At 47.0% G+C, this 14,500-nt stretch overlaps 1 protein-coding gene across 7 annotated transcripts in view; it reads left to right on the forward strand.

Moving 5' to 3' along the window:
* HDAC5 (histone deacetylase 5) overlaps positions 1-14,500 on the forward strand; it is a 159,565-nt gene that overhangs the window by 52,154 nt on the left and 92,911 nt on the right. For all 7 annotated transcript variants that reach the window (XM_040331062.1, XM_040331068.1, XM_040331065.1 and 4 more), the window contains exon 2: positions 4,415-4,587. In XM_040331062.1, coding sequence (XP_040186996.1) covers positions 4,415-4,587 — 173 coding nt within the window. The remainder of the gene's footprint in view (positions 1-4,414; positions 4,588-14,500) is intronic.

The following is a 14,500-nucleotide window of genomic DNA, read 5'->3' on the forward strand; positions in this document are numbered from 1 at the left end:
GGGATAGATCCCCATTATAGACTGACACTGCAGAGATAGACCCCCATTATACACTGACACTGTGGAGATAGACCCCCATTATAGACTGACACTGCAGAGATAGACCCCCATTATACACTGACACTGTGGAGATAGACCCCCATTATACACTTGCACTGCAGCGATAGACCCCCATTATACACTGACACTGCAGAGATAGACCCCCATTATAGACTGACACTGCAGAGATAGACCCCCATTATAGACTGACACTGCAAACATAGACCCCCATTATAGACTGACACTGCAGAGATAGACCCCCATTATAGACTGACACTGCAGAGATAGACCCCCATTATAGACTGACACTGCAGAGATAGACCTCCATTATACACTGGCACTGCAGAGATAGACCCCCATTATAGACTGACACTGCAGAGATAGAACCCCATTATAGACTGACACTGCAGAGATAGACCCCCATTATACACTGACACTGCAGAGATAGAACCCCCCCCCCCCCCCCCCCCCCGCCCATTAAGTGCCCCCTTTTAGAAACACAGCAGTTAACCGCCATCATCCTGCCATTCTATAATGGGGCCCTTTTTCCGGCAGACCTCTCAGGCTGGGACCCCTTTTCCTCCCATGCCGCCGTGTGCGTTCATTGTCCATTCTTCCTTCTCTCAGTCCCCATTCATGATTTTCCATTCATACTTTCCTCTCTCTCTCCCTCCCTCCATCGCTCTCTCTGCGTATCCATTCATACGCGCTCTCCCTCCCACACTCTCTGCGCTCTCTGAATGTTAATGTGGCTGTTGGTGCTGAGGGTCACAGACGCATGGAGACGTGATCTCCAAGCTATATGGGGGTGCAGACAGCCTAAAACCTCCGCTGCAAGATGAATACGAAATCAGTGGATGGTGAGATTTGGTGCAATTCCGGGGAAGGCTATTGTTTGTCAGTAAGCCGGAGTGCCGCATGGTTATGGCTTTTCTATAGCAGCAATGTATTCTGCAGAATGAATCATTTACCCCAAAGGAGCAGACAATTGAATGTCCCCATACTGTGACCAGGGATTTGTGTGCTCATGGAACAAAGCGAAAATCCCCACCACACATCGCATGCATGCTGGATATTGCCGGGGAAATGTCTGGCAAATATATAGAAACTATCCAAGCATCAGATTCACAATTTTCTTAGTGTTATTTTTTATTGCTCTGACACACCCTGCATACAGTGCCGTGAAAAAGTATTCATACCCTTTGAAATTTTTCACATTTTGTCATGTTACAACCAAAAATTTGAATATATTTTAGTGGCATTTTATGTGATAGACCAACACAAAGTGGCACATAATTGCGAAGTGGAAGGAAAATTATAAACGGTTTTCATTTTTTTTTTTTTACAAATAAATATGTGAAAAGTGTATTCAGCCCCACTGAGTCAATACTTTGTAGAATCGCCTTTCTCTGCAATTACAGCTGCAAGTCTTTTTGGGGATGTCTCTACCAGCTTTGCACATCTAGAGAGGGACATTTTTGCCCATTCTTCTTTGCAAAATTGCTCAAGCTCTGTCAGATTGGATGGAGAGCGTCTGTGAACAGCAATTTTCAAGTCTTGCCACAGATTCTCTATTGGATTTAGGTTTGGACTGTGACTGGGCCATTCTAACACATGAATAAGCTTTTGATCTAAACCATTCAATTGTCCTACTGGAAGGTGAAACTCCACCCTAGTCTCAGATTTTCTTCTAAGATTGCCCTGTTATTTGGCTCCATCCATCTTCCCATTAACTCTGACCAGTTTTCCTGTCCCTGCTGAAGAAAAGCATCCCCACAACATGATGCTGCCACCACCATGTTTCACAGTGGGGATGGTGTGTTTAGGGTGATGTGCAGTGTTAGTTTTCCACCACATGTGTAGCTGGTTTCAGGTAGATTGCCGCAACTTTAAGGCGGCGTAGCGTATCGTATTTACGCTACGCCGCCTTAAGTCAGAGAGGCAAGTACTGTATTCACAAAGTACTTGCCTCCTAACTTACGGCGGTGTAGCGTAAATGGGGCCGGCGTAAGCGAGCCTAATTCAAATTAGGCTGAGGGGGCGTGTTTTATGTTAATAGGGGCTGACCTGACGTGATTGACGTTTTTTACGAACGGCGCATGCGCCGTCCGTGTACATATCCCAGTGTGCATTGCTCCAAAGTACGCCGCAAGGACGTATTGGTTTCGACGTGAACGTAAATTACGTCCAGCCCCAATCACAGACGACTTAGGCAAATGACGTAAAATGTTTACATTTCGACACAGGAACGACGGCCATACTTAACATTGACTAGGCCAGCTATTTGATGGAATAACTTTACGCCGGAAAATGCCTTACGTAAACGGCGTATCTTTATTGCGATGGGCGCACATACGTTCGTGAATCGGCGTATCTAGGCATTTACATATTCTACGCCGAACTCAACGGAAGCGCCACCTAGCGGCCAAAGGAAAAATGGCACCCTAAGATAATGACGGCGCAGGCCGTCATATCTTAGCTAGGTTTTACTGTATCTCAGTTTGAGAATACACTTAAACTTAGGACGGCGCAGATTCCGAGTTAGGTCGGCGTATCTACTGATACGCCGGCCTAACTCTCTCTGAACCTAGCTAATAGCGTTTTGCTTTTAGGCCAACAAGTTACATTTTGGTCTCATCTGACCAGCGCAGACTTCTTATGGTTTTCTTTCAACGATGGCTTTCTTCTTGCCACTCTTCTATAAAGGGCAGATTTGTGGAGTGCACGACTAATAGTTGTCCTGTGGACAGATTCTCCTACCTGAGCTTCGTTTTTAGCTGGGCTGTAGTTAGTTCAGACTGATTATATAGTTCTGCACCTGGTTTTTCCCTAAGCGTAAGTTGGCTTGTGATTTTTTACTGTTGCCAGTAGATGTCTCTGGTATCTCTGGTCATAGTGTGAGATTTTTACAAAAAAATGTATGAATATTTATATTTCCTTCAGCCAATCCAGTAGGAGGTTTATGTCACTGGTGCATGCTGGAGAAGCATATATATTTGGGACAGGCCATGTGCTCTCTTTCTCTCTCTCTCTTCCCCTGGGCTTAGGCCTAGGGAGGTGCTGCAGGATGGAGATCTGCTGTTAGGGCCAATACCCTGGTTTGGGGCCTAACGTGAACTGAAGTGCTTTCTTGGTCTGGAGAAAGCTGTGCCATGGAGGAAACCCTAGGGAGGCCCCCTGCTGGAGAGAGCATTGAAGTAGGCTGGTTTCTCAGAAGGGACAGAGCACACACTGAAATATTAGAATGTACTTTCAGTGTTTCCAGGTTGGCTAAAGGTTCTGACACTGTGTTGCTGGACATTGATCTGGATCTGCTGGAAAGTCTGTTAGTGATTTGCTTATGGTACCTAGGACACCTAACCCTCACTTCCTTAAAGCGGATGTCCGCCGAAAAAAAAAAAATATTAAAAGCCAGCAGCTACAAATACTGCAGCTGCTGACTTTTAATATCAGCTCACTTACCTGTCCTGGAGTCCAGCGCCATCAGCAGCAGAGGACGAGCGATCGCTTATCACTCTGCTGCCCCCATCGCCATCCTCGGTGAGGGAACCAGGAAGTGAAGCACTCCGGCCACACTGCCCCGTTCCCTATGGCGCATGCGCGAGTCGCACTGCGCCGTGCTGACTGGTTCCCGTTGTGTTCTGGGAGCTGTGTGTTTTCCAGAACACAACGTGGGGGATCTGACTACCTGCCCGCAGTCTACCCGCAGACGGTGTGGCCGGAAAAGGGGTCCAAATACCTGTCTTTAGACAGGTATCTGCACCCCCCTCCCCCCTGAAAGGTGTCAAATGTGACACCGGAGGGGGGGAGGGTTCCGATGAGCGGAAGTTCCACTTTAGGGTTTTAATTAAACTTCAGGCCTAACATTTTTTTTTAATCATGTAAACAAAAAAAACATTACAGCCTCCAGCTGGCGAATGTAAAAAACTGATGTAAAATGGATGTAAACTGAACGGAACTGAAAACTGATGTAAGCTGAATGTGTTTTTTCTTTGAACAAACATGATTGAACAGATGATGGGGCTGTAATGATGTAATAATGATTACAGAGCTGTGTTATTTTGTATCTTTTCTATCTCCCTAGAGTTCAGCTTTAAGGTATTTTTAAATAATAACTCGACACATGCGGTCCCTTTATTTCCTATACCTTGCGGTCCCCCTTATATCAGTCCTCAGTGAGTTCTTTTCTCTTATAAAGCATCTGGGTAATTCATTCTGAAGATGTCGACCTTGCACCCAAGGGGGATAATTACTGGTGCTCGTTCGTTGCATGATCTGCTTACGAATCACTGATGTTTTCTTTCAACTTTTTTACCGTGAAGACATTCAAAGGGGGAATGCTGATCGCAGCTCCTGTCTCTTCTTCTCATTGCAGGGCAGCGCCAGCCGAGGGATGTGCATGGAGAACTGAGCCTCCTGGAAGCGCCATCTTTGCCCCCGGCCTGTCAGTCAAGTCCTGGGCTTTGGAGATCCAGGAAGGGGGTCTTAGTCCCCTCTTCATGTCTGTCCAGCCGTTGGACATCAGGATGAACCTTCCTAGCCAATCTGGTGAGTGATCAGTCAAAGAATACTTGTACTGGGGGGGGGGGGGGGGGGTTGTCTTGAAGGCCTTATTGACAGGGCAGTCTTAATAGCATCATGGGCCCCTGGGCAAAGTAATGCTCTGGGGCCCCTACAATGATGACAGTGCAGGTAAGCAGACATCAAGTAGGTAGGAGACAGACTGCCTCCCCTGTGCATCTATTACTCTCAGTGCCACCATGGTGCCCCAAATTTCGGGCAGTGTGGGCTCAAGGACAAGCTGCTTTGGGGAAAGTGCAGGGGCCCCCCATGCAACTGGGGCCCCTGGGTAGTTCCCTCTCATTAAGACAGCCCTGCTTATTGAGGTCCAAAGACTGGTGACCAACAGAGACTTATGTCACATAGTTTTATCTGTTTATCTTGCCAGTAGACCCGTTGCATTCCCACTTGACAGCTTGACACGGCAGCATTCCTAAAGTTCAGGTCCATCATTCTCACGTAGGTGCAGCGTTTCCATCATGCAAAATTCCCCCTGGGATTTCTATGTCACCCATCCCAGAAGGCAAATCATGGGGTTGTGCGCATGTGCAAAAAGGGTGCGGATGTCTCCCAGTTTATTGTCAGGGGTCTGCGTGTAAGCAGGTAGGGCAGAGTTGGGACCTACTACTTACGCGTAGACCCCCTGGGAGAATGTAAGGAGCTCCTATACAAGCCAGGGAGGGAGGAGGTCCCCAGGAAGAAGAGAGAAGGAAAGAAAGTTAGGTTGATGTTCAATTGCTGTCACCCCCTTCTGGGGGAGAGCAGGGCACCAAGGGGGGATCCCCTTTTAGGATCCTTGGGAGCCGAGGACATTCCACAGCAGACTGGAGAGGTGAGACTGTTGGGGCTTGGTTTTCCCAAGGCCCCCCCATGGGAAGGAAGCTATGGCAGCTAGCCACTGGAGAGAGTGTAGGCCAATCACTCTAATTGAGGCATCCACTTAACATCAAATCACGTACCTGTATGTCATTTGATTTTAAGTGGTTATACTGTGATGATGAAGGGGTCTCCCCACCACCCGCCGTTGCCTATACAGGCTCTACAGTCCAACCGGTGAGCCCGGAATGAAAGCCATTGGTTCAACTTCTACCAGCTTACCATAGAGCTTGTCAAGGACCAGAAGGTCCCCAATAAGCTCTATGGTATAGGAAACCGGAAGCGAAGGGCATATTCGTCACTTTTGGCTTCCCTGGATGTAAACAGCGCCATTTTTAAATATTGAAAGCATCTCATCACACCGAACTTGGTGTGATCAGATGCCTTTAGGGCAGTGGTTCTCAACCTGGGGGTCGAATGACAATTTGCCAGGGGTCACCGAATCCTGGGCTGTTCCTGAATCCCGCACTGCTCTCCCAGCCTTTTCATGGCTACCCAGCAGGGCTGTCCCTGGAGCTTGCGGTGGCCCACTCAGCCTCTTTGCAGCCGCCCATTCAGTTCACGGCATGGCTGGGGGTCAGAGACTAGATGTCAGCTGGCTGGTAAGGAATGTGAAGTGGGAGGGGCTCGAGGAGACCCTATCTCCTGATTTTGGCATAGGTGTCACTGCTGCGGAGACACAGTGAGTACCATAAGAGGTTTTAATACTGTACGAGTGGAAGGGACTGAGGGAGCGCTAAGTATCCGTGGGTTAGGGGTGCAAATTACTTGTCTTGGGTGCTGACAACCCACGCTACGAAAATAATTTTACTGTTAGGGGTCCCCACAACTTGGGAAATTTTATCAAGGGGTCACGGCACTAGAAAGGTTGAGAACCACTGCTTTAGGGACAGAGGAGACATCTGGGGTCGTATAGACCCCAGATCTCTCCAGAAAGAGTACCTTTCATTGCCTATTGCTGTCATAAAATATGTATACATTCCTTGTGACAGCAAACAAAGTCATAAAAAAAAATATTAAAGAAACAGTGTGAAAAGAAAATAAATAAGCATTTTTAAAGCGCCTCTTCCCCCCATGCATGCACGCGTGCACAGGTGAACACACACGTTGGTCCCACGAGCATACGTAAAAGGCGATCACACCACACATGTGAGCTATTGCCGTAAACATCAGAGCGAGAGCAATAATTCTAGCACCAGACCTCCTCTGTGACTCTACACTGGTAACCTGTAAAGGCTTTTAAAGCATTGCCTATAGCGATGTAGTTTGATGTCATTTCACAAGTGTGCTCAATTTTATAGCGTGACATGTTTGGTATCTATTTATTTACAATTTACGTCTTTTACATTTTACCACAAAACTAGATATTATATTATGTTTGTGTGCATTAAAATTCATTAAAGTGTATTTTTTCCCCAAAATGTGCGTTCAGAAAACTTCTATGCAAATACAGTGTGACATTAAAAATTGCACAACCCACCATTTTATTCTCTAGGGCAGTGGTTCTCAACCCCTCTAGTGCCGTGAAGTTGTGGGGACCCCTAACAGTAGAATTTTCATAGCAAGGGTTGTCAGCACCTAAGGCCAGACAAGTAATTTGCGCCCCTAGCCCACAGACATTTAGGGCTTCTTAAGTCCCTTACACTTGTACAGTATTAAAACCCCTTCTGGTACATTTTAGGAGTGCTGGCGGGGAGTTCTGATCAGCCAGCTTAGGTGCTCTTGATCAAGGTCATCTGCTGATCTGAGAACTGTAGTGGGGACTTTAAATGGCAACTCTAATCACAGGTAGTGTTACTCACTGTGTCTCCAGCTCTGTGGTGTCTCGCAGCAGTGACACCTATGCCGAAATCAGGAGATAGGGTCTCCTCCAGTCACTCCAACTTCACATTTCTCACCAGTCAGCTGACCTCTAGTCTCTGCCCCACAGCCATGCCGTCAGGGATGGACTGGCCATTGGGACTACAGGGAGTTTCCCGGTGGGCCGATGGCTCAGTGGGCCGGCTTCAGTGACAGCGGAATGCCGCGCCCCTCCGCTGCTCTGTCTCTCCCTCCCCCGCAGTGCTCACCTGGGGGTAACAAAGAAGCAGGGGGCGGACCAGAGGAGCAGAGGGGATCACAGAGGAGCATGGGGGAGGGGAACAGACAGCTGACTCAACAGCTATCGCCTGGGAGTTTCTAATCTCTGCCTAATCTTGTCCCATAAAGGGGGGCACCGAACTGATTCTTTGCCCCGGGTGAAATAATGTCTAGCTTTCCCAATGGTATTGCCTATAAGAGTACCAGTACCAGCCGTTCTACTCTAATAAAGTAGAACGGCTAGTGAAGGGGGAGAGGGGGCTTGGGTGGCCGGGGGGGGGGTGCAGGAGTTGTCCGGCCGCCATGGGAGAGACTTGTCAAAGTGGGCCAGTCTGGATGAAGTCCAGGGCCAAATTTCTGTCCCAGTCCAGACCTGCATGCCGTGAACTGAATGGGTGGGCAAGGGCTCCAGGAGCAGCCCAGCTGGGCGGCCACAGGCTCCAGGGACAGCCCTGCTGGATGGCTGCGAAAAGTCAGAGTACTGCGGGCTACAGGAACAGCCCAGGATTCGGTGACCCCTGGCAAATTGTCATTTGACCCCCGAGGGGGTCCCGACCCCCAGGTTGAGAACCACTGCTCTAGGGCCTCTGCTAAAACATCTGTATATATATTTAAAGGGTAGGTTCACCTTTTCACAAAAGGTAAACTAACTCCATATATCATGGCAGCCCTCCGGGGACCCTCCTGCACATAGCGACCTCAATGCCCTGAGCTGCTGATGTGGTGGTCCATAAACTGCAGGTCACACCCCCTGAGGGAGTATCTACCATAATAGTTACAATGGGAAGCTTTCATTGATCAGCGCAGTCACGGGGACCTGCTGACCAATGAGAAGTGCATCTGAGGCTTTTTCTTTCGATTGGGTGTTCCAAAAGAAAGAAGCACTTCCTATTGGTCAGCGCGATCATTGATTTTCTGTTATTGATTTTGACAGGCTGCTGGCAGCGGGCTGTATATACCACCAGTGACTCCAGATAAGGGGTGTGGGCAGGGCTGTCTTAATGAGAGGGCACACCTGGGCACTGCCCAGGGGCCCCAGCTGCATGGGGGGCCCCTGCACATTTCCCAAAGCAGCTGGTCCTTGAGCCCACACTGCCCTGAAATTGGGGGCCCCATGATGGCACTGAGAGTGATAGATGCAAAGGGGAGGCAGGCTGCCTCCTACCTACTTAGGGCAACATTCTCGTCCAGCGGCGTATCTTTGCGGCGGCGTAACGTATCCGATTTACGTTACGCCTCCGCAACTTAGATGGGCAAGTGCTGTATTCTCAAAGCACTTGCTCCGTAAGTTGCGGCGGCGTAAATCGGCCTGCGTAAGCCCGCCTAATTCAAATTTGGAACAGGGGGGCGTGTTTTATGTAAATGTTCTGTGACCCGACGTGATTGACGCTTTTCACGAACGGCGCATGCGCCGTCTGTGGAAATCTCCCAGTGTGCATTGCTCCTAATACGCCGCAAGGACGTATTGGTTTTGACGTGAACGTAAATTCCGTCCAGCCCCATTCACGGACGAGTTACGCAAACGACGTAAAATTTTCAAATTTATTTGCGGGAACGACGGCCATACTTAACATTGGTACGCCGCACTTCCGCCACCATATAGCAGGGGTAACTATACGCCGGGAAAAGCCTAACGTAAACGGCGTAACTTTACTGCGTCGGCCGGGCGTATGTTCGTGAATTCGCGTATCTAGCTGATTTACATATTTTGACGCGGAAATCAGCATACACGCCCCTAGCGGCCAGCGTAAATATGCAGTTACGATCCGACGGCGTAAGAGACTTACGCCTGTCGGATCTAATAGATATCTATGCGTAACTGATTCAGGCGCATAGATACGACGGCACAACGCAGAGATACGACGGCGTATCTCCACTGAGAATCTGGCCCTTAATGTCTGTTTACCTGCACTGTCATCATTGTAGGGGCCCCAGAGCATTACTTTCCCCAGGGGCCCATGATGCTATTAAGATGGCCCTGGGTGTGGGCAAATGTGCCCATGTGCAGGAGACTTTATTAGGTGACCCTGTAGACATGATGACAGGCCTTCATTCCAGCTACCATTTCTTTTTTTACCAGCATGCATGTTGAGTTTTCCTAGGCAGCGTGTAGCAGGGGAAAGGAATGCCAAAACTTTATGGACATTCATGTTGTTTTAACAATTTACCAGATGCTGTTGCTTCTCTAGACCAATAGTACTCTCCATAGCAGTCGTAGAATGCCTTTGCTTGTATATGGGGCCCCTGGCATTTTTGCAGGACTAGGCATGACTCTTCAGTCTATCGGGGCTGATTGATACAGTATGTAGGAAAAAAATACATTTTCTGTTTGAACTGGAAATTTGTGTCCTATGGTCAATCGTTCTTCTAAATCCTCGTACACACGATCAGATTTTCCGTAGACAAATTGTAGGACTTTTGTCTGAAGGGCGTAGGCCATGAACCGGTCTTGCATACAAAAGGCAAAGAATTGTCAGCCAACAAACACAAAACGATGTGATTTTTCAGCTCTTTAGCGCCACCCTTTGGGCAACTTCTGCTAATGTTGTGCTATGGTTAGCATTGCTTCCTAGCACGCGTGTTTGTACTTGTACAATTTTTTTTCCCGATGGACTTGTGTACACGATCGGATAATCCGACAACACACATTTGTTGTCGTAAAATTTTGAAGCATGCTATCCAACATTTGTTGGCGGAAAATCCGATAATTGTCCGATGGAGCGTACAAACGGTCGGATTTTCCGACAACAGCCTGTCATCACACAATTCCCGTCGGATAATCCGATTGTGTGTACGGGCCTTAAAGGGTTTGTAAAGGAAATTTTTTTTTTATCTTAAAGGGGTTGTAAAGGTAAATTTTTTTTTACCTTAATGCATCCTATGCATTAAGGTAAAAAAACATCTGACAGCATACACCCCCCCCCCCCCCCGAGCCCCCGTTTTACTTACCTCACTGTTCGAAAGTCCCGGGCGCGTGCTTGTCATCCTGTTCGGTTCCCAGCCTGGCCGTTGATTGGCTAGGCTGGGCGGATTGATAGCAGCGCAGCCATTGGCTGGCGCTGCTGTCAATCACAGCGGATGACGCGGCACGCCGGGGGGCGGGGCCGAGTGATACAGTCGGCGGCTATGGCCGCCGCTGTATCACGGGAGCGCGCTCGCAAAAGCTTTCCACCATGCGAGGGAGCTCGCATGAACGTGGAAAGCTTTTGCGAGGAGGAGCCGAGACAGTCGCCGAGGGACCCCAGAAGACAGGATTCGAGGCCACTCTGTGCAAAACGAACTGCACAGTGGAGGTAAGTATAACATATTTGTTATTTTTTTTTTAAAAAAAATTCTGCCTTTTAGTGTTCCTTTACTAGCTTCCTTTACCTTAATGCAGTGCTGTTTTCATGTCCTCATTTTTCGTTTTTGCTCTCAAGTTGCTGTAATCCTTCTCTGATCTCCACACTTCCTGGTTGTCTGTTTCCTGATAACCACAGTGCTGGGAGCTTTCTCTCTGGGGTCACTAATCAAGGAGGTGTGATTACTGTGTGTCTAAAACCCCTCAGCACCAATCAGTTTCGTTTTCCAAACCATCACTGCCCTGTATTGGCTGTATGACTCTGTGCAGCAGAGAAGCAGGAAACATGCAACAACGAAACTAGAAACTACAGGTACATTATATGATTGGTTTTTATCTATTTTTAATCGTTTTTAAAAGGAATCAGTTAACTATTATGTCTCTATACCCTGTAAACAGTAATTTCAGCAAAACATTTTTTTTATTTACAACTCCTTTAAGATAGAAGTGGTGTCTGATGGTTTTCCCCGATTCTGTAAAACTTTTTTCAGTTTCTGGGTAGAAATAAAAGTTTATACAAATTGAATTGTAGAAGATGTCATTGGGACTTATTTTATGTAACTTGCCTATATTAAGTTTACCTTTCCTTTTACTATTTTAAGTTGTTGGCAGATCTGTAGAAGCTGAGGGAAACTTGTGTTGCCAACACAAGATAATTAGTATGGATCGAATAAGGGATCTAATTGTTGAGTCACACTGCTGAGTATTTTGTACAGTAGCTGTCAGTACCCTATTTGTCCACTAGAGGCCAGTTTTAAACTGTCAGTACCCTATTTGTCCACTAGAGGCAAGTTTTAAAGCGGGGGTTCACCCTAAAAACGATTTTCTAACATTACATCCAGCTCACTCTCTACATTGACAGTATGCCGTGTTTTTTTTTTGTTTTTTTTGCTGTACATACCTCGTACAGCTATTTTCTTCCCCGGCTTCCGGGTAGGGCCTCCCGCGGGAGTGGGAGTTCCTATCCAGCAGGTGATTGACGTGATGACAAAAACGACCTCCCCCCGTCGCATAAGGAGCGTCACGAGTTGCCGAAAGAAGCCGAACGTCGGTGCGCAGTTAACGGAAATGTAGCGTTAAGTGCGTACACGTGTATTTATGACTTGTGCGGGCCTCTATACCGGTTGGTCTAATTTATTACCTCTTATGTTCTGTTATCTACTTCTTTCTGAGCTGTGCCACATGAGTCTGAGATAACAGTGCAAACAGAAATAACAATGCTTTATCTTAATACAGTGGGGACGGAGACTTAGTCCTTGTTGTCACCGTGGCAGGAAGTGATAGGATTCTCTCTAATGGAGCCTCGGCCTTCTGGGATCCACCTCCCGCAAGCAATACATAAACATTTCAAGCCCCACACCATATGAGCGAGCAAAAGAGGAAGCAAATTAGGTCACTCTGACATGATCTTCCCCATCTGACATAACTCCTCATTTCACCTACAATACAAACTTACCCATAGTCTAAGAAAGCAAGCTAGAACACTCACACATATCCTTCCTCATCCGAAATGTTGCCACCACTTACGCGTTTCGCCCATATTTCACTTCCAACACAGGCTTACTTTTACTCAAAGCTAGCAAAAGGAGAGAGCAAACTAGTAGGTTACTCAGACGTATCCTTACCCCTCTGATATGAATTTACATTTGATGCATTTCACCGAAAATACAGGCTTACTCATAGTCTATGCAAGCAAAGGAGCAAGCCAGCTAGGTTACTCAGCTATATCCTTCCCTTATTTCACATGACTCCACAACTGACACGTTGCACCCATAATACGTCCTTATTTATAATCTGATCAAACAAAGGATCGGGCAAGCTAGGTCAATCAGACATATCCTTCTCATCTAAAAATGTCTCCGCCTTAATATGAAACATATTAGGATGGAGAGATTTTTTAGATGCCCATATCGCAGGCTTACTCCTAGTCTAAGTGAGCAAAGGATCAGGCAAACTAAGTCACTTAGACATATCCTTCTCAATCTAAAATGTCTCCGCCCTAACATGTTTCGCCCATGATGCAGGCCTACTCATAGTCTAAGTGAGCAAAGAATCAGGCGACCTAGGTCACTCAGACATATCTTCCTATCTAAAATGTCTCCACCCTAACATGTTTCGGCCATGATGCAGGCTTGCGCATAGTCTAAGTGAGCAAAGGATCACACAGGCTAGGTCACTTAGACATATCTTCCTATTGAAAATGTCTCCTCCCTAACATGTTTTTCCCACGATGAAGGCTTACGCATAGTGTAAGTGAGCAAAGAATCAGGCAAACTAGGTCACTTAGACATATCCTTCTCCATCTAAAATGTCTCCGCCCTAACATGTTATACCCATGATGCAGGCCTACTCATAGTCTAAGTGAGCAAAGAATCAGATGACCTAGGTCACTCAGACATATCTTCCTATCTAAAATGTCTCCGCCCTTACATGTTTCGGCCATGATGCAGGCTTACACATAGTCTAAGTGAGCAAAGGATCAGGCAAGCTAGGTCACTTAGACATATCCTTCTCCATCTAAAATGTCTCCACCCTAACATGTTTCGCCCATTATGCAGGCTTGCGAATAGTGTAAGTAAGCAAAGGATCAGGCAAGTTAGGTCATTGAGACATATTCTTCCCCATCTGGCATGATCCTGTTTCCAATGCATATTACCCTATACACTGTCAATCACCTATCATCAGTCCTGCCACATGGGAGGAAGGGGAGGGATTCATATGCTCCTTTTATTTTCTTGTTTCAGCAAAACAGAGTGGGGGGGTGGGGGGGGCAGCATAGAAAGGTAAGAAGTGGTGGGACTGCCATTAAAGTTAACCCTTTGCTTTTCTCTGCATGGGCAAAGATTCATGTTAAGGGTGTGTCTAAAGATGGCGACTGTCTCGTACAGATGGTAGTAGGGGGCAGCATGGGAGAGGTGTCAGTTTGGGGTGGACTGACCCTTTAAGAGACACATACAACCATGATTCAAAGCAGTAGTTGCATCATTGAATAAGCAAAATGCGTAGCGGGTCCATTCTTGCAGTGTTAGGATTGACGTCTCTCTGCTTTCATGACATGGCATTGTTATAGGACATAATGGTGACCTCCAGCATGCATAGTTTTATTATCTCTGGATGATAATATTTAATTTTAGGCCTGACCTTGGATAGAGTTTTATCTGAGGGACCCTGAAGAAGGAATACACTTCTATTAGCTTGTGACTTTTTCCTCCAGTTTATTCTGCTCTGGATTATTGGACCCTGTGCTATTTATTTGGTAATATTAAATAATAGTACCTAAAGCCCAATTGTGCATCCTGAGTAGAAAAGCCTGTCCTCTGCCAGCAGAAAACCCTTGTTCTCTGTGTGGAAGCAGTGGTCTCTCAGCAGCATGAACTTTGCTGATTGCAGAGCTTTAGGCGTGACTCAGCAGGACCTCTGCAAAGAGACTACTGCTTCCACACAGAGAACAAGGATCCTTCTCTGCAGCATGCTGGAGGGGGATAGGCTTTTCTATTCAGACCTTGGCTGCTTTTTAACCACTTCAGCCCCGGAAAGGTTTTACCCCCTTCCTGACCAGGCCATTTTTTTGCAATACGGCACTGCGTTACTTTAACCACTTCCCTA

This window comes from Rana temporaria, chromosome 12 (genome assembly GCF_905171775.1).
Source record: "Rana temporaria chromosome 12, aRanTem1.1, whole genome shotgun sequence".
In the NCBI taxonomy this organism is placed as follows: Eukaryota; Metazoa; Chordata; class Amphibia; order Anura; family Ranidae; genus Rana; species Rana temporaria.